The following is a 25,662-nucleotide window of genomic DNA, read 5'->3' as shown; positions in this document are numbered from 1 at the left end:
AGCATAAAAACTCTGTAGGTATTTCCAATGTGCCTGGCCTGCAGCTATTTCGGTTATGGTGTTTTGTTTCGTGATGGCATCGTGGTTCTGCTATGTTTTGGTGCTAAGAAACAAAGCCGGGGGGGGGAGTGGGGGAGGGTGGGTCTGGGTCAGCTGCAGAAATGAAAAGTGCTGCTGAAACGTAGATTTTGCCTATTTCCCATTAGATTTTGCCTATTTCCCATTAGATTTTGCCTATTTCCCGTTACCCGTGCTGCCTACACAAATGTCCATCTCGCCCTGCTATTTTCCTTCCCAGGGTGGAAAAAAAAACTTTTCCTACGTGGAGGAAGGTGCCCCTGGGACGGCCCAGCTCCCCTCTCAGCAAAATTACTACAGATTTCGTTATTTTAACAGATATATTTTATATAGGGGATGATGCGAGTTTGGGTTTGTTTTTTTTTTTCTCTGGCTAATTTATTTTTACGAAAACGCGGGGGGGGGGGGGCACAATGTTGTCTCCCACCCACGAAAACGATCTGAAAAGGCAAAACCACCTTTAAAAACGAACGGAAAAATATGACGCGCGGTGCCTTTAAGTCGCTGGGCGTGCGCGCCTCCGCGCGTGCGCGCGCGGGGGGAGGGGCGGGGCTTGGCGCGTCACGTGATACCGGTGGCGGGCTCTTCCGAACCACCGGCGGCCGCGGAAGGCAACGGGCGGGCCCGGCCCCGCTTCGGGGTGAGTGAGCCCGGGCCCGGCCGCCCCCTTCCCCCGGTTCTCCGCAGCCTTCCCCGACACGCACCCCGCTGCCGGATCCTTCTCCGCTCCGGCGGTGCGGGCGGCGGCGGCGGCGGGGGAACTGCCGCCACCGCCCGGAGGCCTTGTTGCGGCCTGCGGGGCCTCGGCCTCGGCGGATTTGTGAGGGAAAATTCGAAAAAAAAGATAGCAGAACGTAGGCGAGGGGAGGGTGGGCGGTGCGGGGATAACAAGGGAGTCGTGAAACGCGGGGGTTTGTGGCGGCTGGGGGTCGGTGCGGCCTGCGGGGGGTAGTGGTGATGTTCCAACACGGGACTGACAGAGCTGCTCTGATATCGCGATTATCGCTGCTGTCGCTGCTTGTGGCTCTCCCCCGCTCCAGGTGGGCGGTCGGTGCCTGGGGCTGCTGTCAGTGATTTCAGTGCCTGGCTCCGGCCGGGGCCCTGGGCGAAGCCACCCGAGGAGTGTTACATCCAGCGGGTGTGGCCATTCCCTCGTCCCCTCCAGCTTCCCTTGGCTCCTCCGCCCCCTTCCCGGGAGGGCGGCGGTGTCGGCAGGGTGCGGAGGGGGGGCCTCGGGCCCCTTTCCAGCTCTGTGAGGTGCTGGCGTTTGTGGTTGTCACCAGGGCAGCCTCGTAGGCACAACCGAGCCCGAGCAGCGAGTGCCCGTTTCATGTAATAACATCTTCTAATGGGACCGTGTAACCTTGCTGAAATGAGATACTGCTAATAGCAAGTTGACCATTATACTCCTAAATACTGTGGAGCTCTCCGTTAAGCCTTTCTTATTGTTTTTTACCAGGTAACGCAAGAGTATTTGGTTTTTTTTTTGTTTGTTTGTTTTCATTGTTTAATACTACGTAGGAAAGCACACAAAAGAGATTTCTTACAGCACTCGCATACCACAAGCTAAGAGATACAGGAGGGGAGAAAGCCGTCACATGCTACTTTGGATGATCTGTTAATGTATTTTGAGACGCTTTGCACACATGTGTTGTTTGAATGGTGTACGTGGCATCATAGAGTTTAATTTGCTTCTCTTCCAGTGGGGCTGCACTGAACACCTGGTGCGATGGCTATGCAGGCGCAGCTCGAAGCAAATGCAGATACATCAGCAGAGGAGGAGAGCTTTGGACCACAGCTCATATCTAGGTTAGAGGTAGGTATGGAGTTGGCTCTAGGGTAAGCTTTCAAGTAATCTGTTAGTCTTTTTCCTTAAACACAAGCTGTGCCTGAAAACTGTGTTCCTAAATTCTTTCTCGTGTTCTGTCAAAAAAAACCCAAACCAAAACAAAACCCCTGACCTGTTAACAGCTATGTTTTATATTGTGGTGCCTTGCTGCTTATCCTTTCCTAGCATGTGTTGGTCACCTCCAGCAAGTATTAAACCAGACAGAGGGAAATATCTTCTGCCTGTTCTATGCCATCTATATAGTTATTAGCTTATACAAACGTTACACTGGTAAAAGAATACTGGGTTTTGTGGTTCTTTGTGTATAAGTGAATAGGGAGGTAACCTTCAATAAGCTGACTTGTAATAACAGAGTTTGATCCCAATCTGATTAAGGCAATGGAAAGTATTCGGTGGAAGTTAGATTAAGGTATTTGTGTCTTAGTGTGTCTTTCTTTCTCCCCTGCCTTTCAGCAATGTGGTATAAACGCAAATGATGTGAAGAAATTAGAAGAAGCTGGATTTCACACCGTTGAGGCTGTTGCTTATGCACCAAAGAAGGAGCTACTAAATATTAAGGGCATCAGTGAAGCCAAAGCTGACAAAATCTTGGTAAGAGCGTATGGAAAAGCTTTAACTCAAGATATTCAACTAGCTTTATTTGTACTGGCTTAAAGTGTTCTGGTGATTTTGGAAGGTCTCCATTAACAATATGCTGAGAAGGGCAGTAAAGATCATTAGAGATACGACATGACACTTGGTGAGAAGAGACAAAAAACACTAGGCCCAGCTTCAAGAAGTGACAAGGGAAGGTCTGTTAGAAACGTTTATAAAAATCATGGAAGGTATGGAGACTATGATTCTTACTTCTGGCTCAGTATTTCTCATGATAAGAAGGCTTATGATAAGCTGAAAGCAAAAAAAGTACTTTTTCATACAGGTTGTAATTAAGTTATGGAACTTCTTATCCCAAGACACCGTGGCCATCTGTAGCATAAGTTGGCCTAAAAAGGGGCTCAGTGCAATGTTTGTGGGGTAGCATTCAGATCAAGAGACTTGCTCCCTGAACCCAGAGGAGCTACTGGAGGGTCAGTCCCTTGTTCCTGGCGTGTTACACTCCCCCTAAGTGTCCGCTGCTGGCAGCTGTCGAGGCAGAGGATACTGCGTTATGAATGACTGGACTGACCCAGTACAGCCGCTCTCGTTATGTTCTTCTTAAGCACGTTAATTGCATACCTCAGACAGGTATTCACTTGGCATACAAGTATCTAAAGGGTGGGTTGAAGGAGGGTGGAGCCAGGCTCTTTTCAATGGTTCCCAGTGACAGGACGAGGGGCAATGGGCACAAGTTAGAACACAGGAAGTTCTGTTCAAATACACGGAAACACTTCTTTACGGTTCGGGTGACAGAGCACCGGCAGAGGCTGCCCAGGGAGGGGGGGAGTGCCCTTCTCTGGAGATGTTCAAGCCCCGCCTGGATGCAGTCCTGAGTGATGTGCTCTGGGCAATCCTGCTTTGGCAGGGGAGTGGGGCTGGATGGTCTCTGGAGGTCCCTTCCAACTCTGAAAATTCCATGATTCCGTGAGACCTGGGGTTTACTTTTGGGGACTGGGAGTGAAGCCTGAGTTGTAATCTCGCAGCATCTTCTAGTTCAGAACATGGAGTTTCTACCAAACTGGTTCTCATTTATCAAAATGAGATTCTGTGATTCTGTGAAAATGTTTAACTCCAATACTTTTCTTACTTTGCACACTTATTCACTGTTAGGAAGACAGCATTCCTGATAAGCTGTATGCCCATCCTGAGTATTTCCAGTTTCACAGGGACAGAACTGAACTAAAAGGTGGGGGGGACGAGGAGGGGAAGATTTCCATAAAATACACAAAATGGCTGAAGCTTTTTCTTTGAGCAGAATTTCAGTTCTGTTCAGAGATACCAACTGATATATGGCCTATAAAATCTATGCATCAAATTATATAAGTGCTTCTCCGTTTCACAAAATAGAAAATTACAGTATTAATTACTAGAAGGGGCAAATGAGTGGGATGAACGCTCCTTGCACTGCTTAGTTTGGTTTTCTTCCAGGCTGAAGCAGCTAAGCTGGTTCCGATGGGTTTCACCACAGCAACGGAATTCCACCAGCGAAGGTCAGAGATCATCCAGATCACCACTGGGTCCAAAGAACTTGATAAACTTCTTCAAGGTAATAATTTTATTTCTCTGTATTGATTAGCCTTCATCACCTGCTTTTTCTTCTATGAACATGATCACTGTGCAAAACCACATAAGACACAAGTTGTGGTAGAACAAAAAAGTTCTGCTCTCTTCTATCACAATTGATTTTCTTGTAAAAGCTGTAGAAATAGTTTTAAAACCTTTTAGTCATTATGCAATACCCGGAACTGTTCGTTTTGGACATTTCTAGGTTATTGTAGTCTATGACCTATTTCAAGAAAACAAAACCAGGTATCATCTCCCCATTCCTACTTGTGATCAAAAAATCAAAACAAGTTGTTTCCGCTTTTCAGCACTTTCAAAAATACACTTTTCTGAACTTCTTATCTGCAACATGAACAAACCTCAGTATGAAAGTCAGGTTTCCCAATTAGAGCTTTGAAACTTCTAACCAAAGTAAGTGTTTAACTCACTGTCTGTAAACATAATACTTTATACATGGTCTTTGTCTGAATTATGTGACCTTTTAAAAATTATTTTATTATCGTTATTTTCCCTTCAGGAGGAATAGAAACAGGGTCCATAACAGAGTTATTCGGGGAGTTTCGTACTGGAAAAACACAATTGTGTCATACCCTGGCAGTAACCTGTCAAGTGAGTAGTCTACTTTACTAAAATCAAGTATTCAGAGAACAGAGCTTTTGGATATTTGCTACTTTGTGCGCTTTTTTCAACCAATACAAATGTGATGCATATAAACAGCTGCACAGAACGTGAGTATTTTCAGCACCCGTGGCTGTACTTGCAGCTTTCTAGCATCTTTTGTTTCATGCTTAATCTGCCTACTAGGATGATGTTGGCAGCAATTCAGTTTGTGATGCTTTTTACCTGTGTTTGACACGTTCTGTAGCTTTTCTGTTTTTTCCCCTCGTCAGTATCCTGACAACAAAATTTAAGACATTAGCCTTGTAGCATAATTCTAGGTCTTAAATGCAGAGAAGCGTTTGATCTCTCTTCAGGTGCTCTAGACTGCAGAGGACCTTTCTTATTACCAAGAGTGTTGAAAAGAGCAAAAACTGTGTTGGGTTCAATGAGTTTCCTTGACTAGCTGCTTTTTTTTTCCTTAATCTATCCTGACTTACTTCACTTTACCTTTTCAAAAGCCTTCAGTTGGCTCTTGCTATCAAATAGGAGATCAGTTCGGAGGAACCTTTTTTCTAATCTTAGTTTAAAGAAATAGTAGTGTTTATTGCTTTCTAGAGGTTGCTATTTCAGAGACTTTGAGCTTAATTTGATCATTTAGTTAATACCCCTATGCACCTAAACTTACCAGCTCCAAGTTAAGCACCTGTCCTCTTATGCAAGCATCAGAGATTGAAAGCGGGAGTCTTTCTTCTCACTTTTCCAGATAAATGTGACTTTAATCACAATAGCTTGTTATGTTATTTATTGTATGATATCAGTTGAGAGCATAAGGCAGTAACTGGATTATTTGTTGATACTTTATTTCATGTTAACTGATTTGCTTTTCCTTTAGCTTCCCATTGACCGAGGGGGTGGAGAAGGAAAAGCAATGTACATTGACACAGAAGGGACCTTTCGTCCAGAGCGTCTTCTTGCGGTGGCTGAAAGGTCTGTACTTAAGGCGAGAAGTAAATTGGTGTTAGTTGATGAAAGGAGTACCTTTACTCATGGGACAATTGAGCTACTTAATAAATCAGCCTGTCTCCTTAAATTCCTGGGGCTGTTACAGTAAGAACTGCCCCTAAAAAAACTAACCAAACAAAACCCCTTCTGTTTTCTAGCCGTCTGCCTACCTACAGGCATGTTAGACAGCTTCATTGGCTGTGTTTTATAAACAAAGATTCTACTTTTACTTAGATATCACAGGAGCTAACATCATTGTCCCTGGGAATATGTCGTCTTCACTTCTTCCTGGTGTCTCTTTCAAATTCAGTTTTGCTGTTAGTGAAGTACATTCAAAGATTTTTCTTAAATTCCGCCAATAGCATTACCTTGAAACAAAGATCCTTTTGTAAAAAGGTTATCGCAACGGCAACCAGAAAGTTTGTGTTAGGAAATATGAGAGCATCCACTGACCAGTTGAAAAGCTGTTCTCTCATCTCCTGCCTCTAGCTCAGAATGTTCTGATGTGTGATTTTGTACCAATTGGGAAGTAAAACTTAATTACCCAAATAAAAATTCGGCTCTCTACACAGAGAGTCTGGTTAGACTTAAAAGCCTGAAGTACTGGTTCTGTACATTCGGAAAAGGAGCTACTCTGGTCTTGTGATTCTTTAGGCTTTCTCAAAATTAAAACTGCTTCTGTGGGGCTTAATTTTCCATGGTGGTTGTTTCAATTAAATATCAAGGTATATATGCAACCTCAGTGAACTTGGGCTGAAGTATTTATTTACCTTGCAGTGTTTATCATTTGCTGAAATTGCGTCAGCTTGAACACAAAAGCAGCCCAGCGCTTTGGGAAGGGATGTGGGGCACATCACACCTGACTGAAGTAGGAGAGGAATTTTAAGGATGCAGAATGCAATTATTCAGATTGGAATTTGGGCCCACGTTTCAGATGAGCAATTGCAGTGATATGATAGCTTTAAAAAATAATTCTACCGAGGTACCGATTAGAATTTTCATGTCAGTAACCTGTGGGCTTTCTTCTGGAAGTAATCAGGTGACAAACATTGATTGTTTCTAAGCTGCAAGCCAGAATCATGCAGCAAGGCTGAGCTGGTTTGAGTACAGAGGCTCGGATGTTCTCCAAAAAGAAAATCAATTGGCCTGTTTTCTACTACGCTTTTGCTAGTCTGATTTAGGTTCGTAGTTTTTCAAGCTGCATACATGGGGTTTTATAAAAAGCATTTTTAAAACTTTACAAATTTCCTAGCTTAAAAAGCAACCGTCCTCCTTTTATTTTGCCATGCATTTGCAAAAGCGTGACTTAACTGTCAAGTGATTGTGTTTCTGTCAAGCAGCCTTCATGTATGCTTGACATTTAGAGTCAAGTTTCTTTGTTTTTACCCTCTGTTATTCCTCAGCATATAATTTTTTTTTTTTTCATGAAGCTATTTTTTGGCAAGACCCCACGTGACCTGTTAGGCAAAGCTGCCCCCCCGATGCTGTAGGCTGATTCCTCAGTACATCTGCTTTGTAATACCTTGCTGCATAGCTAGCGGTCTGTACGGGCCAGAAACTTGAGTTTTAATTCAGTTGAATGAGGGTTGATTCACTGCAGGCGGTCCTGCCATCCCTTTTGCCCCACGGTGTCGGCATTAGTGGCTGCGGGGCTGTGGGCGGCAGCAGAGCGGTGGCTCGTGTGGTTCACCGCAGGACAGCGTGAACTGCTGGTGCTGGAGCGAAGGAGGGGAGCAGCTGGAAGCGGAGAGAATGAAAGGTCAGGACTGCTGCTTTTTAGTAGCATCTCAGACTTATGAGGTAAGGCCGGTATTTATGGGCCTTTCCATGACTGTAGGTAGAAAAAAAATCAAATAAGATTTAATACCAAACCGATATGTTGTGCTAGCCCACAAGAGGTGCTTGCTTTTCTTTATAGAGGGAGATGAGCTAATCCACATACCATCCTAAATGAGTGAAGTATGGTCAAGTTATTGAAAAATAGTAAGCTGGAGATTTGGGTCAGGACTGGATTTGGATGGTTTGTTACTGAAAGTCAAAAAAAAATATCTTTGGACGGCATTTTACACAGGTCCTGGAGGTTAATTTGACAGATGTTCTCTGCGGAAACATCTGGTATTACTATTCTTCCCCTCTCTCTCTGCTACTACTCTTTCCCCACAGCTATTGTGTAATTGTCCCTCTGCAGGAAGTAATTTCCCTCGGTTGTTTGCTACTGGAAGGGAATGTGCGCTTCCTAATCAGCTGGGGACAATTCCAACTAAATCCCGTCAACTCTCTTTGAAGACGATTTGATCTAACCCTGCTGGCTTCTCCTGCAGCAAGAAGGAGGACTACTCCCATGTTGCCTGTCACCAATGGATACTTGGCAACAAGCACCTCGTGGGCACTGCTGAGAAAGTGAAATGATGTTTGCAGTGGTCTGTAAGAGGGTATCTGTGCGTGGCTGTACGCAGAGAGTACCTCTTCCAGTCAGGTCCGTCCCTTCGTATGCTGAGCCATACACTGCTTCATCCCTTTACACACTGAGCGTGACGTCTACGGTACGGAATATTCCTTTGGCCACCTTGTCCTGTCTGTGCTCCCTCTCGGCTTCTGTGGGAACCTGAAAAAGTCCTTGACTAATGTAAACATTGCTTAGCAACAGCTAAAGCAATGAGTGTTACCAGCATTATTCTCATACAAAATCCAAACCACAGCAGCTGCTAGGAAGAGAATTAACTCTCTTGCGGCTGAAAGCGGGACAGGTACGCAAAAGGTAGCAAGAAAGGGGTTTGGTGTCTGGTATGGCCAAACATTAGAACGGGCTGCCCAGAGAGGTTGTGGAGGCTCTGTCCTCAAAGATGTTCAAAACCCGCCTGGGCGCAGTCCTGAGCAAACTGCTGCAGCTGGTCCCGCTTTGAGCAGCGGGGGCGGACTGGGTGATCCACAGAGATCCCTTCCAACTTCAGAGAGTCTGCGGTTCTGTGAAACATGCTGTAGTGTGAAATGAGAAATGAGAACACATCACGTGCATTCTCTCTCATTGGAAAAAATACTCTTACAGTTCATCAAATCAAAGTGCCTTATAAATCATTGAAATACAAGACGTTGAATGGTTTTTATTTTGGTAGTAAAATACTGACAGAGGTATTGCAGGTGGAAGGCTGTTTCTCACTGTTTTTTACTAGCAATATCCTGCTTTCAGAATATTCTGTTCCGGAATGGGAGCTTTCCTTGCTTGTGGTTTTATTTTGAGGAAAGCGTTTGGTGTTCTACTTTACTATTGTTCCTAGGTAGGAAAATATTCTTTAAAAATGGTTTCCGATCATTCTGTTCTCTTTTCATCATGAAGTTGGGTTGCATTTTTTTTTTTTTTGCTGCCTGTTTTTCTCTCCAAGACTCTCCCAGGAATGTGAATTTCTATTCCGGTCTTTAGGTGAACCTGCTAGATAACCCCTAACGATGAAGTTGTCCCTTTAAGATTTTGATTTCTTCCTTCACTGATTTCTCCAGGTACGGCTTGTCTGGCAGCGATGTCCTCGATAACGTGGCGTACGCTCGAGGCTTTAACACAGACCACCAGACCCAGCTCCTGTACCAGGCGTCTGCCATGATGGCCGAATCACGGTAATAAGGCTGATTTGGGTGGAGTGGTTTTTGTGCCGATATTACGAAGCTACCTGTAGCTGACGAGCAAATGCAAATGGAGCATAGATTACAAAATTGTGACATGTCAAAGTAAATGCTTACTTCAAAAGTTAACTTTTTTGAAATACGCTTGCTTGCTTCGGTGCTTAGCTCCGTTAGGCTTTGCTGTTCTCAAGCTGGATTATGCTTCGGCGTGTCCCGATGATAAGCCTGGTGGATGAGCAGCCAGGTGCCAGTTAACACCTCCTGCTGTCGAAATGCCGGATGGCAGCGACTGACCGGAACTGCGACAGCTCATGTTATTTTACAAAGAACAAGTGTCAGCCTGAGTAACGCTTTTAAAGATCGCTTTATAATTGCTTTCAGAAGTAGAGTGTTGATTCAGAGCATGCCAAGCACTGAAGAAACCTGTGCAGACAGCTTGAGTTTGAAACTAAGATTTACGGGCCCCTTTAGAGGGAGGGAGGGAGGTGGTGGTATAACGTGTACAGGAACCTGTCCACAGAAAACAAATTCTGGGCTAGTTTATAAGAGTGCAATAAATCTAAGTTTTTAATCATGCAGCAACTTCCTGTGGGTTTACTGGGGTTTATTGCATGGTTGGGAGTCTGAACACTACAGATCAAGTCAGTGTTGTTCAAAACAATAATTCTGCCAACTGGCAGGTGGAGAGGAGCTTACATCCACATCTGTGTGCAGCCTTACAACTCGCGGGGCGCTGCCACGCTCCAGCGGAGGCGATATTCATGCCTGGAAACGCTGATGAGAACCTTGTACTTGTCTTCTCCAGATATGCGCTGCTGATAGTGGACAGTGCCACAGCCCTCTATCGGACAGATTACTCGGGGCGAGGTGAGCTGTCAGCGAGACAGATGCATCTGGCCAGATTTCTGCGTATGCTTCTTCGACTCGCAGATGAGGTAAACTCTGAACTTCGCTTTGTTCTCTGCTGATCGGTTTTCTTTCTTTTGTAAAGCTTAGCAATTTTGTACAAACAGCTTCCTGCCCACTCAGTGTCTGCTCCCATTTTGGCGTGAGAGGTGTGATGGAGTGGTTATGGGCAGCAGAGAGCACAGCAGAAGTGCTTGCACGTCTCTCTCTCTCTTTTTCTTTCTTTTTTTTTTTAATTCCTTTGTTCAGATAATAAATAAATAAATGCATTTTGATGTGTTGCTTTTCTTCTTACAGTTTGGTGTGGCGGTTGTGATCACTAACCAAGTGGTAGCACAAGTAGATGGAGCTGCCATGTTCGCTGCAGATCCCAAAAAACCTATTGGAGGAAATATCATAGCACATGCTTCCACCACGAGGTGAGAGCACAAATTATCATCTTCCGTTAGCCTTGTTTTGGAAGATTTTAGGAAAGTAGCTCAGTACCTTTAAATTCTGGGTTTCTACATAGTATCAATGACAGGTCCAGCCCTCTTCTCAACAAATGAATGCCACGCTGAGCACTCGTTAATCGACAGTAAAATCAGCGCAGCGTTTTCAGAAGTTCTTACAGCTCCGCAGTGTGCTGTGTTCGTGTACTAACAGAATGTTTTAATGATTATGGTAACGATTTACTGGAAGTAGGCTATACACCCTTACCTGGTTTGTTTCCTTCTCCCTCTTAGACTGTACCTGCGAAAAGGCCGAGGTGAAACCAGAATATGTAAAATCTATGACTCTCCTTGCCTTCCTGAGGCTGAAGCAATGTTTGCCATTAACGCTGATGGAGTGGGAGATGCTAAAGACTGAGGAGTCCCTTTCATTTCCCGTGTAACCCGAGGCTCGGTGCCCGGAAAGGGCTCCTTTCTTCACGGCACCTTACAGACGCTTTCCCAACGCAGCTGCTCTCCAGAAGCTGGCAGAGGAACCCGCTGTATTTCAGCACACGAGTCCACCAGGTGAATACGCTTTGAGACACGTCTCGAGGAGTTGCTTGGAAGAGATCTATCCTCTCGGGCTTTCCTCATGTGTTAGAGTAACGTGGTTTCTTGAGAACGTTTTGAGAGGACCGTAGCCTTTGTCTTCTCCTCGCGGCTGTCGCTCCAGCTGGGTCCTACGGGTGGACGTAGCGCGGTAATCTAAGAGTATGTGGCCATTGTTCATAACTCGGTGAATTTGACATAGCAGTGATGGGTTTGTCAAATAAGAAAAGTGGGGACGTAAATACTTAATGGATTGCTGTAATTATCAAATAAAGCAGAGTGGTATTCCATGATAAGAATTTGAGGATATTGCTGGGATTGACGATGCTCACAATCCGTAGCCTTTATGTTAATTTTGGTTTGGATGCTGTAATGTGCTGGGTTTGGGGAACTGTTCCTTTACATTTCAATTACATTTTTTGTATTTTGTTAAATTTCTGTGGAAATCTGCTTTTAATAAAAAGGACCGTGAAAATACTGACGACACTACAGGCTTCTGGGATTCGGCCAGGCGCTAATTCAGACAGAGACATTTTTTTATCTGCAGGTTTGAAGACGATGCAGAGATCTTCAATGAGTCTCGGTCTGTTTTGTTTATTTTTCTCCTAACGCTAACAAAATGCATCGTCTCCTTGATTTGAGATGTGCAGTGCAGCTGTGCTCTAAGTGCTCTGCAGATGCCTTCTAAGAGTTTTTGAGGTTAAAAAGGTTCTTTTATACGATGCGATATTTTTGTATAAGCTACGCTATTGTGAACTACTCTAAACTTGATTAAAGAGAATAATATCGTAGTGGTGGCTGACAGCACAAAATATTTCCCTGGTTCTTGGGCACAATTTTTCTGGGACAAATAATGAAGAATGCGCGCGGCGGGCTCCAGGCGAGCAGGCGTAGGCTGCTCTTATTCAGGTACATCAATGCTTCTGCTGCACTGACCACGGAACCCCCTGAGATGGTGAGTCATCTGCCGTCCCGTTTATAGCCGAATGCCTTCGTTCTCAAACCCCGCAGAGCCACGGCGCGTCTGCTGCTCCTGTGGGGAAGGTGTGCACAAAAGGCCACCGCTGCCTGCAGCTGAGTTTCAAGACTCAAAACTCGCTAAAATGCTAACTTGGGGGTTAAACTGGGGTTGAACTCATCAGTAAGGAACGGAGATGTTCAGTCCCTTTAGTGACAGAGGTTTGGCGCTTGCTCATTGCTCATATGTGTAGGTGTTGCCCTATATTGCTGTTGTCTGATGTCTGTCCCCAATTTGTAAGATCCCATTTTTGGCTAAATGCTGGACATTAATTGTGTTGGCTGAAAGCTCTCGCAGCTGGGCCCTGACCCTTCTGGGAGGGTGGGGACACCTGGCCCAGGCTCAGCTGTCCTCAGGAGCGAGGGGAGAATAAAAGGAAATGTTATGCACTGTCAAAAAAAAAAAAGGAAGTCAGATGTCTGTCAGTGAATTTCTGACCATTCTGGTTTTGAGAGGCCAGACCTGAAGTTTGGCAGAAGGTGATCTCCAAAAGGAAAGGTGTCCCGCTGCCCCTGCAGAAGGGGACCCCCCCAGCTGAGCCGGAGGGAGTGAAGAGAAAAACAGGTGGAAGGAACACTGGGGGATGTGGGACTCGCTGGGCAAAGGGGGGTAAAGCGGAGCCCGAGACAGCACCAAGGGGGGGGGGGGGAAGCGGCTCGGAGAGCTACGGAGCCAGCGCAGGCACGGGGCGATCCGAGCTCTGGCGTCTGCGCCTTTGCTGTGCTTTCATTAACGTGACTGCGTGTAATGCACCTTCAGTTGCCCCCGCGATAAAACAGAACGTTAAAATCTTGTTTCACGTTGCAGATGGGGTTTAAACGACCTGAATGCAAGCTTTTAAAAGGCTGAAAAAAATTCCAGGAGGAGAAAAGGAGCGCTGCTCCCCGTGGCACGCCGGGGTCGTGTGCGTGGGGAACAGCGGTGTTCCCGCCTGCGCTGCCCTTCCCACCGCGTCTCCCGAGCGCCGCAGACGGGAGCAGCGATTCAGCAGGAAGGCTTGAGACGCGGCAGCTCGCGCTTTGGTGGGGTTCCCAACAACCGGCCGCGCTGGGGGGGGGAGGTTCTGGTTTTCAAACCCCACTTTGTAAACACGTACGTATCACTTGGCACCGTTTAGGTATCGATGACACTATAGGGACGATAGTTTGTTTTACTGCTTTTGGCTACACCAAAAATAAAAATCTCGTGTTAGTTTTCTGCTCTGTTGCTTCTCTTCAGTGCCCTTTGCGGAGAGGGAGTTTGGCCGTGCCTGTGCCCTTGTCCTCTGTGTTTGCATCGCTTCGTACGCTAATGCTGCACGACTCAATCCAACTGAGCCTTTTTTTTTATTTTTTCCCCCCTTTCCAAAGTCTGCTCAGGGCTCTGAACAACCGAAACCGCCTCCGAAGCCCTCTCTGTCCACGTAGTGCTCGGCACGGAAATGGGTTTTTCCAGGAGGCCGCAGCGCTTCCCTGGGCCGGTGGAGAGGTCCGCAACCGACTGGGGAGCAAAGGGGGAGAAACTCGGAGGTCTTTGTTCCTCCCCTCCGAGCTCGTCCACGGCTCGGGCTGTGAACTCGGGGGAGGGGATCGGGGAGGCTTTACTTTGTTTGTTTTAACACAAGAACCTTTTTGGAAGGGTCTTTCTCAAATCGTCTTATGACATCCCTGTAGCAGCTGTGCGGGCCAGTATTTCCGTAGCGGGTTCAAGTTGCTTACAACACCATGCTATGAAACGCTAATTAACTAAGCTTACTGTCAACATTGCTTTAACCTCAAGGAGGCATAATTAATATTCCTTTCATAAATGTTTTTTCCTGCTGCCTCCTTGAAATATTTCTCTCAGTGTTTCCCCAAAAGTTCCTCTCGAGGCAGTGGTCTGTGATGAGGAACTGTGGTCGCTTTTCGATTCTGAAGTGGGTTTTGTGGTGCTCCGTCTCGCGTGCGGCCAACCGTCCTCTGCCGCGCTTCAGCCCCCGTCCGGGGGGGCGGAGGGGATTCTCACCCACCTGAAACGCCTCCGGGGAGACCTGCGTTACCCTGGACTGCTCTTACTAGAGCCCGACGGAGCGCAGTTTGGTTAATTAAATTGATGCGGACGATCCGCAGCGGTTCGTTCCCGCGGGGGCTGCCTTCGCCCCCCGCCAGCGCTCGGCTTCGCTCCCGCGCCGCGGGCTGCCTGCCCGCCCCGCTGCCCCGCGGCTCACAGGAGCCGGCAGTGCTCTTAGCCGTGCAATTAGCGGTTTCATACACAAATTAACCCCCCTCCTCGTACAAACGCCCGGTGCAGCGTGGGAAGGACGCGGGCGTAAGTGGCGTGGTGGGAAACGCTCCCGTGTCTACTCGGGAGGAGGACGGCCGTGTCGCGTAGCTCCGGGCACCTCGCGCCGTGTGTGGCCGGTGAGTTTGCCCAACTACTTGGCTTTAGGAGCGAATGCTGATTTTTCCCGGCTGCGGAGGCGGTGGTGCAAGCGCGGAGCGCTGCTCGGCGCCGCCGCTTCTCCCTCTCTTGGCTTTGCCCGCAGAGGAACCCGCCGTGTGACAGCGGCGCTCCCCCGGCCATGTGTTAGTAATTACGGGGAGGAATCTTCGTTAAAGGGCACAACCCAACCCAAAACAACGGGAGCGCTGCCTGCGGCTTATGTCAGCTCCGCTTTCCCCGCCGCGACCCGAGGTGGGGGCGGCAGCCCAGCGGGGCGAGCGGGGACAGCCCCAGCCCGGGGGACGAGTGCCCGAAGTCCATGGTCGCACTCATTGTATAGGATGGTTTCGGTTGGAAGGGACCTCAAAGATCATCTCGTTCCAACCCGCTCTGCCATAACGCGGTTATTTTCACTGCGTAACCCGAGTTAATTAATCTACACAAACTTGTACTGGAGTTCAGCGTTCCGCTGCACACCGTGGCCACGGGCGTGCGTTCGTCCCGGCGGTGCCGGTGGCGGCTTTCCTCATGCCACCGATGCGTTGAAACGCGGCTTTCACGGCCCGTCCTTCTGCCGCACACCTCTCCCCCCACGCTCAAAAGAACGGGGAGGACACACCGGCGACGCCAACGACCGCGCGCGCTCTGCTGCACGGCTTCAGCCTTCGTTTTCAGGAGAAACTTTTTAAAAATAGAAACTGGTTTCCCTCTGCCATAGAGTGACATCGTTCGTTCTGCGCTCTGTCGGGCTCAGGCGGGCTCTGTCCTCTCCTGGGAAAGGCAGAAAATATCCGCGTAACCCGGCGGGGGAGTGTTGAAGGGGTCTTGGGGAGGTGAGAGGGGAGAAATGGGAGGTGGTGGGTCTCCACATTGCAAGACTTCCCTTAAAATCGGCTCCCTAACGGCCGAGTGCTCCTTCTGGTAAACCTCAGCCGGCGACAGCCTCCCGAGGGACGCGGTGCCTCCGCATCGGCTGCCCTCCCTCCGCGGCCGTCTGCAGACGGGCGGCCTTCGGCGGGACGTTCCTTCGGGACAGCTACCGGCACCTCAGCTTCAACCGGGATTCTTCACCCGTGGCTCTGCGGGTTGCAAAAGCCCAGTTTTAAAGCGGGGGGGGGGGGGGGGGGGGGATCACAACTCAGAGGGTTGTGCTCAGCGGCACAGAGTCTGGTTGGAGGCCTGTAACCAGCGGTGTCCCCCGGGGGTCAATACTCGGTCCAATTTTGTTTAATATATTCATTAATGACCTGGATGAGGGGACAGAGTGTATCCTCAGCAAGTTTGCTGATGATACCAAACTGGGTGGGGTGGCTGACACCCCAGAGGGCCGTGCTGCCATCCAGCGTGCCCTGGACAGGCTGGAGAGCTGGGCAGAGAAGAACCTCATGAGGTTCAACAAAAGCAAGTGCAAGGTCCTGCACCTGGGGAGGAAGAATGCTGGGCACCAGTATAGGTTAGGGGCAGACCTGCTGGGAAGTAGCTCTGAGGAGAAGGATCTGGGGGTTGTGGTAGACAGTAAATTATCCATGACCCAGCAATGTGCCCTTGTTGCCAAAAAGGCCAATGGAATCCTGGGCTGCATAGGGAAGAGTGTGGCCAGTAGGTCGAGGGAGGTCATTCTCCCCCTCTACTCTGCACTGGTGAGGCCACAACTGGAATACTGTGTCCAGTTTTGGGCTCCCCAGTTCAAGAGGGACAGGGAACTGCTGGAGCGAGTCCAGCGAAGGGCAACTAAGATGATGAAGGGATTGGAGCATCTCCCTTATGAGGAAAGGCTGAGGGCGCTGGGACTCGTTAGCCTGGAGAAGAGAAGGCTGAGGGGAGACCTTATTATGGAGGACAAGTATCTAAAGGGTGGGTTGAAGGAGGATGGAGCCAGGCTCTTTTCAGTGGTTCCCAGTGACAGGACGAGGGGCAATGGGCACAAGTTAGAACACAGGAAGTTCCGTTCAAATACATGGAAAAACTTCTTTATGGTGAGGGTGACAGAGCACTGGCACAGGCTGCCCAGGGAGGGGAGGGAGTCCCCTTCTCTGGAGATGTTCAAGACCCGCCTGGATGCAGTCCTGAGGGATGTGCTCTGGGCAATCCTGCTTTGGCAGGGGAGTGGGGCTGGATGGTCTCTGGAGGTCCCTTCCAACTCTGAAACTCTGTGATTCCGTGATTCTGTGCTAAAGCTCAGTCTGGGAACAACAACCCAACACCAGTGAACACTAACCCAACATGAGGGACCAAGAACCCAACATCGGGGACCAACAACCCAACATTGGGGACCAACAACCCAACATCAGTGAAGAACAACCCAACATCGGGGAACAACAAACCAATGTTGGGGAAGAAAAACCCAACATCAGGGACCAACAGCCATGGAGGAGTCGGTCCTCACTGCGACTGTCACCCCCCGGCAAACGCCCGCCCGGCCTCGCATGGGCTCAAGAGAACCCTCGGCAGTGCCTGTGCCGCGGGCGCGCCGGGCTCCTCGCGCGTCGGCTGCCTGTCGTGCTGCTGCTGGAGCGGAAGAACCCGCACGAGGTGGGGCTGGAGGACTTGAGGAATGTTATCCACCCGGTGACACTGTTCAGCTGGGACCCTGGCTGGGGGACAGAGACGGATGGAGCGGGAGAGGGGGGAGAGGAGAAGGGGCAAAAAAACCCCAAAACATCCCCAAAATCAACACAAGAGGCTCCCGGCACTGCAGGAACGGGGTTTGGCCGCCCCTTCTGCTACCGCGGCTCCTCCGGGGGCGGTTGGCAAAGCCCCCAGAGACCAACCACCTCCCCACGCTGGAGCCTTCCTACAGCCCTCTGACGCTCCAGCTAATAAAGCGCTGGCAGTAACGAGCTCTGACCGTCTCAGTGGGCCGCAGGAGGACCGGCTGACACGTCTCGCTGGTGTTGGACGGCCAAACCCCCTCCTCAGCGGTGTACGGCCTCTCCCCTCGGCGGGGGCATTGGATTAAACTCCCGGGGATGCAGCAGCCGCAGGGGAGGCGGCCGTGGGCTCCCCTCGGACCCCCGACCACACACCTCAGAGTGCTGCTGACCGCGTTTTCCTCCTTACAGCCTTCTCCGCACCCACCCCGTGTCCCCCTTTGGGCGCATCTCACCGGGGTTTCAGCCGCGTGACCCACCCGGAGGGATGCGGCGGTGAGAGCCGCATCTCTGCCTGTCCTGGTTTGAGGAGCAGGACGCCGCTGACCACCGTGTATTTGGGGGGGTAAATGATGGGGGAGGGGGGGGGGGCGGGTAAAAAAGCACCTCTGTGCACCGTTTCCCAGCCAGGCTGAGGCTCGCGGTTCCCCTCCCCCCCCCCAAAAAAAAACCCTTTTAAGGTATCTGGGGAAGCAGCTCTGCGCCCCGGCACCCCCCGGCAGTGCCGGACCCCCGGTGGCGCCCGGCGGGCGGTGGGTCTCCCCCCGGGTTCTGTGGGGCTCAGACCCCGGTGGGCTCTCTGTGACCCCCCCCCCAGGGTGGACAATCCCCCGCGGAGCGGTGTGGGATGAGCCCGGCTAACGCGTCAGCCCGCCGAGGCGAGGAAATGAGACCTCACAACACATTTATTTTTCCAAACGTGTTTTTAATTTCAAGAAGAACCCCTCTCCCCCCCGTCTGCCCCTGTGGATTTTTGGCACTGAACCCCTCTGCGGTCGCTGTTCTGCTCAGGGGTCGTAGGCGGCCGCCAGCCCCAGGGGCTCCCTTCGCTTTGGCCTTGTGGGGTGGTTTTTGCTTCTCTGATTGATTTCCTAACCGGCCCTTATATTCATTTTTCTATTTATTTGTCTTGTCCCGGCTCCAGAGCGCGCTGCTGGCAGCGGGGATGGGCGCAGGCTGACCTCGGCCCGCGCCCCCTCCGGCGTGCCGTCCCCGGGGCAGCCAAAAATATGGTTATGAAAACGCCGTTTCTGAAAATACGGCTGCCTCCGTCGGCAGGCAGGGCGCTGCGGGGGGCGGGGGGGGGGAGAGGGGTCGGCCTCGGCCGCTGCAAAGGCAGCGCCACCCGGTCCCCTTCAGCAGCACCAAAAAAATCCACGACTGAGTTATTAAGTTAAGGGGGAAGGCACACAGGTGTGTCTGCGCCGGGGCCGGCGGTGGGCTTCAGCTCACCAGCATCTTACTGGGGGGGGTCTGGTCCAGGGGGGAGCGGCTGAACTGCAGCTGGAGACGGCGGATGCAGCAGTGGGATCAATATCTCGTTGGCGATGCGGAAAGGGGGAACATCGTTCTTCCTCCTCCTGAAGGAGAACCCTCAATTAGCCAAAGCAGGAGGGCAAAGAGGAAAAAAAAACAAAAACAAAACAAAAAAAGCGATTACAGGTCTGTAAGTGGTCGACATGGATGAGGCGGTGCGGAGCCGGCCGGCCGGCGGGCACCCGGGAGGGGCACAGCACCCCAAACGGGGGCGGTGGGACCTGTCCCCCCCATCCCGCCCTGCCCGGGGCGAGGAGCGCTGTCACAGCCCGGGGCATCGCGCCCCGAACGCTCCGACACACGCGACCCAAAAACCCCCCAAAACCCCCATGTGTGAGATTTTTTTCCGATTTCCTTGCAGAGCACGCAGTTGGAAGGACTGAGCGCCGGGGATGGCCGCCCCCTCCCCTCCCGCCTCCCACCTCCCACCCCTGAGTGCCGCCCGACCCAAACCTGAGGCTTTCGACTCACCCGGACGGCCCCAAAAGACAAATATTCCCCAGCGAAGGGTACGGCAGGTTGGTGTCCCCCCCCCGCAGCAGCAGCGCTCAGCGATATTGCCGCCCTCCCCCCATCCAAATTCCCCCCACACGCTCAGATTTCGGTAAAATTTACATGTTTATATATTGTATGTTTGTTTATTTATGTATTGTATTTATATATTTATGCATTATATTTATATACTTATGTGTTATATTTATATACTTATGTGTTATAGTTATATACTTATGTATTATATTTATATACTTATGTGTTATATACTTATGCATTGTATTTATATACTTATGTATTGTGTTTATATACTTATGCATTGTGTTTGTATACTTATGCATTGTATTTATATACTTATGCATTGTGTTTATATACTTATGCATTGTGTTTATATACTTATGCATTGTGTTTGTATACTTACGTATCTATTTCTGCGTTTGTGTATTTCTGTCTTTCTCTGTTTGCGCATGTGTAGAGTCTCCAGCGAGCCCTGGGCAGGTGGGCAGAGCCGCCCCCGCGGGACCCCTGGGGCCGAGCGGGGAGACGGCGCCGCCGCTTCCAACCCCACCTGCGGTGCCGGCCCAGAGACGGGGAACAATGTATATATAGATGTACAGAGCTATACCATACCCCTTTTCAGACCAACTGCTGCTCTTCTGCACCACGCCGTCCCTAGCTATAGAAACGCACTAAAGACATACATAAATACACCAATATGTAACAAAATAAGAGCTTTTAAAACAGACGAGTCCTACAAAAGCCCTAAAAATCCCTTTTTCCTCCCTTTTCCCCCCGGGACGGCGCAGCCCCACGTGTCCCCATGGCTTGGCCGGCCCCGGGGGGGAGGGGGGCGAGGGGCAGCTGCTCTCCCGCCCCTAAACCCCAAACCGTGGAAAGAAACCTCCTCGCAGGAGACTTTTTTTGTTTGATTTTTTTTTTTTTTTCCTTTTCAAATAGCTGACTTATTAACAGCTTAACCAATTATTAATAGCTTAATGAGCAATAGCTTAATTTCAGCAGCTTGATGATAGATTCTCCGGTGTTGTAAGGACCAGACGCTTCCCAAAACCCAAAGTTTTCAACCTTGGTTGATGTATCTGACATTTCAAGCTGTTGTAACCCGGACCGGGAATCCTGCTGGGAACCTCCGAGCTGGAAATCCCCATCTCCTTCCTCTGCCCACCCAAAAAAAGAGGAATAACCCAAAAGAAAGGGGACTAAGGCGGCAAAACCACCCGCCTTCCCGGCGCCGGGTGCCGCACCGCGACCTCGGCACCACGGGACCAACTTCTTTTCCTCTCGGGAGCTTTTAGGAAAATAAAGCAAAACTTTTTAAAAACCCAACCCCAGCCCACCCTGCTGACTCGCCCCGAAAAACGGCTGTTTGGGGAGAGACGGTGTGGGCTAAACCGACCTTCGGGGCAGCAGAGTCTCAAGGCGGGTACGCTATCGCTCCGTATAACAACTTCTCTTCTTCTTGTAGTCTCCTTCGTGCTCTTCTTCAGCATCATCACCATTGTTATTGTTGGTATTATTACTACTTTTACTCTTACTCTTACTATTATTAACTATTTTCTGGCTCTGGCCCAGCTGCTGGGGTTTGAAAACCGCTTTTTTAGGAACCCATTGGCTGGCGGCCATGCCGAAGAGCCGGGTGGGAGCACAGAACGCCCCCAGGACACCAGTTTTTGGGGCGACCAGCGTGGGAAATGGCTGAGGAAATTTCGCGTTCCACCCTATTCCTGCAGAACTAACGTTCCTCTGCCCGAGCGAAGGGGATTTGCTCCGCTGCTGCGACCAACATACCTTTAAAGCGAATCCTTTGCAGCGCCAGGACCCCCCCCCCGACCTTCGCCCGCGCACCCGCCGGCGCTGCGGGGGGGACCGGCCCCAAAGCTCCCCCGGGCACGGGCAGAGCGCCGACGGGACCAACCTCAGAGTCCCAAATTAAAGGAAGCGCCAGCGGGAATGACCGCCTGACCCCGTGCAGCGCTGCCTGCTGGAAAACAGTCTCCTCTTATAGGAGCCCCAAAATTGCGGCTTAACCTGATGAAGCATGATTGCTTTGCACGCCCATGACCACGGGGACATAAATGGCGTTTTTTTTTGTTTCCCCTGCGGAGGTTTTTCCCGCGCAGCCGGCGCTGGGCTGCCCCAGTCCCGCAGACACCCGGTGTGACGGGAGGTTCCATTCCGGAAAAACGGGACTCGGTAGCAGGCGCGACGATGTCACCGCCTGTCAAACCGCCGGCGAGCGGCACGGCCGAGCCCTCGCTCTCCAGGCTGCCGGCGGGAGGGTAGAGGGGGGCAGCGCCTCTCCCCGGGCGCCCCCCCGGCCCCCGCGCTGCTCCGCCGCACGCCCGGGCCTGCGGTTGGCTTCCGCACCGCCGTTCCCTGGGGATCCCCCAGGAAAAACGCCCGTTCCCCATCCCCCAGCGCTCACGCATCCTACAGACATCCCAATTTTCACAGGAAAACGCGGTAATTACAAAAAAAAAAAAATCCCTCTGGGAGCGAGAGAGCCGCCGCTGCGGAATCCTGATGCCGCACTGAACGGCCAAAGGCTCCCGCCGGGTCGCTCGGCGCGGGGCAAAGCCGCTTGCGAGTCCCCCTCCGTCCCCGACCACCGCAGGGCTGCGGGTGCGGCGCGGCGGGTCCCCTGGCAGCACGAGCAGGGGATAATTGGGGGGGGGGGGGGTTACACCTCGGGGCCACGCTCCAGCCAAACCACGGGCCACCTGCGCTGTTTGCCCGCCCCGGGACTTGCTGCGCGGGGACTGCGGCGGCGCCGGCGCCCGCCATGAATCCCTGCCGGCCCCAACGCCAGGAACGCGCCTCCGCAGCCCCCTGACCCTAATTCAGGAGGGGAGCAGCAGGTCTAACCCCCCCCACCCCCCCACCCCCGACGACCACGTAAAGGTTACGGCCGTTTCACCGGCCCACATCCACTCTGCTCTCTCCTTCTTTATGCCCACCGATACCAACGTCCCTTTTTAAGGAGAAATCCGGGTTTTCTTTCAGGGGCATCGCCAGCACCCAGCTTGGCTCCGTCCCCGGCGCCCCGCGCGGATGCGGTGGGATGCTGCGCCGGGGATGCTGCTCCCACCCGCAGCCGAGCCAGCCCGCGCCGGAGCAGCTTCTGGGGGTGGGAGGCAGGAGACGGGTGCTGGGCAGGGAGGTGGCACGTCCCCCATACGACAGCCAGCACCGGCGTCCCTGCGGCACCGTCCTTGTCCTCATTTGGCTCAGCGGGACCCTCTTCTTCAGCATCCCGGGGGACATCCCCGAGCAGCTCACGCAAAGGGCGATGCGTGAGGAAAACGCCTCTGCCGGTAAAAATAACCCTCGTTATCACTTCTCAGGCACCGCACCGCACCGCACCGCGCTGCGTGAGAGCAGCAGGCAGCGGCGACTGCTCCGCAGGTGGGTGCCAGGAGGAAAGGGGACCGAGAGATTTTGGGCCACCCGGTAACGTGGCAGAGGGGAAACGCGGCCGCGCATCCCCGCATCCCGCCGGTACCCGCAGCCTCACCTCTGACAGCCGGCGCGGGTGATGCTCGGGACGAGGCGACGTTCAGGACCGAGGGCCGGTCAGGCTCAGCCGACATCCTGCGCCACATTCACGAAGACCCGCCCGGAGCCCAAATTCCACCGAAAAGCCGCAGCGTGGGGCCAGGCTCTCACAAACCGCGCGCGCCGAGGGGCCCCTGCAGCCCCGAGCGGGGAAAGGAAAAAGAGGGGTAAGAGCTCGGTGGGGCGATGGGACACTGAGCACCCCCCGCTCTGCTGCGCCGGGTGGGTTTTGGCAGGTCTATTTTTTTGGGGGGGAGGGGGGAATAGGTCATTATACAAATTCCCCATGCCTCCCCCCCCCCCCCCCAATAAATTTTGGCTGCCGATTGCCTCTCCACATTTCCACAGCGGCGCTCGCAGCCGGGCAGAAAGCCCAACACCCCCCTTTTCCACCCTCGCCCCCCCCGCCCCCCCCCCCCCCCCGCGGCTCTGCCCCGCCGCGACCGCCCCGTCGGGGCCCGTTCCCACCCGCCCCCCCCCCCCCCCCCCCCGACTTCCCCGCAGCGCCGGGCGGGCTCTGCCCGGCCCCCTCCGCACCCGGGGCCGCTCCGGGGGAGGGGAGAGGCTCTTCCCCCCCCTCGGAGGCGGCTATAAAGGGGCCGGGAGCGGCGGCCCCCGGGGCAGAGCCGCCGCGGTGATGAGCGCTGCGGGGAGCCCCGACGGGGCGGCCGCGGGGCCGGCGCTGCTGCTGGCGCTGGTGGCCCTCCTGCTGCTGGCCGGAGCCCGTCGGCGCGCCGGTGGCCAGCGGGGGGGGTCGGGCCAGCGGAGCCCCCCGGGACCCTTCGCTTGGCCCCTGGTGGGCAACGTGCTGCAGCTGGGCCGCCTGCCCCACCTGGCTTTCGGGCGCATGGCGCGCCGCTACGGCCCCGTCTTCCAGCTGCGGCTGGGCCGCCGGCGGGTGGTGGTGCTCAACGGCGAGGCGGTCATCCGGCGAGCCTTGGTGGGCTCGGGCGCCCGCTTCGCCGGCCGCCCCGACTTCCCCTCCTTCGAGCTGGTGTCCGGCGGGCGCAGCGTGGCTTTCGGGTCCTGCTCGCCCCAGTGGCGGGCTCGCCGGCGCCTGGCCCACGCCGCCCTGCGCGCCCGCTCGACGGCGGCCGAGGTGGAGCGGCATGTGGCGGCCGAGGCGGGGGACCTGGTCCGGCTCTTCCTGCGGCGCAGCCGGGACGGCGCCTACTTCGAGCCCTCCCCGCTCTTGGTGGTGGCCAACGCCAACGTCCTCTGTGCCCTCTGCTTCGGCCGCCGCTACGGCCACGCCGACGGCGAGTTCACGGCGCTGCTGGGCCGTAACGACCGCTTCGGGCAGACGGTGGGGGCGGGCAGCGTGGTGGACGTGCTGCCCTGGCTCCTGCGCTTCCCCAACCCCGTGCGCCGCGTCTTCCGCGACTTCCAGGCCCTCAACCAGGAGCTGCACGGCTTCGTGCGTGCCAAGGTGGCGCAGCACCGCCAGACCTTCAACCCACGTGCCTTGCGCGACGTCAGCGACGTCATGATCGCCGCTGTGGAGCGTGGCGACAGACCCCCCGAGGGGCTGGGACCCAAGGACGTGGAGGGTGCTATGACAGACATCTTCGGTGCGGGGCAGGACACCACATCCACAGCGCTCTCCTGGGTCCTCCTGCTGCTGCTGAAGCACCCGCGGCTCCAGCAGGACCTCCAGGCTGAGCTGGACCGGGTGGTGGGACGCTGCCGGTTGCCCACGGCCGAGGACCGGCCCCACCTGCCCCTCCTGGAGGCCTTCATCTACGAGACGCTGCGCTACAGCAGCTTCGTGCCCATCACCATCCCGCACGCCACCACCGACGACGTGGAGCTGGAGGGCTTCCACATCCCCAAGGGCACCGTCGTCTTCATCAACCAGTGGTCGGTCAACCACGACTGCCGCAAGTGGCCCGACCCGCAGCGCTTCGACCCCACGCGCTTCTTGGATGCGCAGCAGCGCCTGGACCGCGACCGGGCCGGCAGCGTCATGATCTTCTCGGCCGGCCAGCGGCGCTGCATCGGCGACCAGCTCTCCAAGCTCCAGCTCTTCCTCTTCACCGCCATCCTCCTCCACCAGTGCTCCTTCCACGCCAACCCGGCGGAGCGCCTCACCATGGACTGCATCCACGGGCTGGCGCTGAAGCCGCGGCCCTTCACCGTCGCCGTGCGGCAGCGGCTGCCCGCGCTCATCCAGCCCTGAGCCGCTGCCGGGGGGGGGGGTGGTGGGTCCCGGCTCTGCTGCCCCCCCCCGGGGCTGGAGCTGGCCGGGCCGGGGGGTCACCTCCTGCTTTGCCCACAGGGGCATCTTGCCATGGCGCATCCCTGTCCCCGCGCGGAGGGTGAAGGGCAGCGAGTCCCCGCAGCAATAAACACCTTTGACACAGGACCGGCTCCGCTCGTTTTCTCCGGGGGGCGCTGGCTGGAAGCGTCATTGACGCCCGCGTCCCCGTCCCGCATCCCGCCGAGCTCTCCTACCCCAAAACAGGTCCATCCCCACCTCCCCGCAGGGACGGGGCCCCCACCTCGCCCCAGGCTGCAGCATGGGGTGATTTGCTCCCCCTTTCACAGGAGGATGAGGAGGACATTTGGGGTGGGGAATGCCCTTCCCAACATCAAGGAAAGCCTCGCAGAGGCCGGGGGGGCCCTGTTGGTGGAGCTTCAGAAGAGTTTAAGGAGCAGCTGGGGGGTGGGAGGATGGCCCCGTCGCTTTGAACCCACGACCAAGTTCGGGTGCAGAAGGAG

At 53.3% G+C, this 25,662-nt stretch overlaps 2 protein-coding genes across 2 annotated transcripts; both read left to right on the top strand.

Annotated features, from left to right (window-relative positions):
• Nucleotides 1-1,807: 1,807 nt before the first annotated feature.
• Nucleotides 1,808-12,149, top strand: RAD51 (RAD51 recombinase; the record flags this gene model as incomplete). Its single annotated transcript, XM_082484808.1, has 9 exons — nucleotides 1,808-1,894; nucleotides 2,381-2,518; nucleotides 3,992-4,109; nucleotides 4,644-4,735; nucleotides 5,619-5,713; nucleotides 9,224-9,337; nucleotides 10,149-10,278; nucleotides 10,547-10,668; nucleotides 10,975-12,149. The coding sequence occupies 9 exons, from the start codon at nucleotides 1,808-1,810 to the stop codon at nucleotides 11,096-11,098; spliced, it is 1,020 nt and encodes a 339-aa protein (XP_082340934.1). The 3' UTR covers nucleotides 11,099-12,149.
• Nucleotides 12,150-23,578: 11,429 nt separating this feature from the next.
• Nucleotides 23,579-25,120, top strand: LOC309673540 (cytochrome P450 1B1-like; the record flags this gene model as incomplete). The annotated part of the gene is made up of 1 exon (XM_082485337.1): nucleotides 23,579-25,120. The coding sequence occupies one exon, from the start codon at nucleotides 23,579-23,581 to the stop codon at nucleotides 25,118-25,120; it is 1,542 nt and encodes a 513-aa protein (XP_082341463.1).
• Nucleotides 25,121-25,662: the final 542 nt, after the last annotated feature.

The sequence above is a fragment of the Vanellus vanellus genome (assembly GCF_965231255.1).
Source record: "Vanellus vanellus genome assembly, chromosome: 6".
Lineage (NCBI taxonomy): Eukaryota > Metazoa > Chordata > Aves > Charadriiformes > Charadriidae > Vanellus > Vanellus vanellus.
Note: the sequence above shows the minus strand (reverse complement) of the source record. Positions and strands in the feature narration are given on the sequence as shown.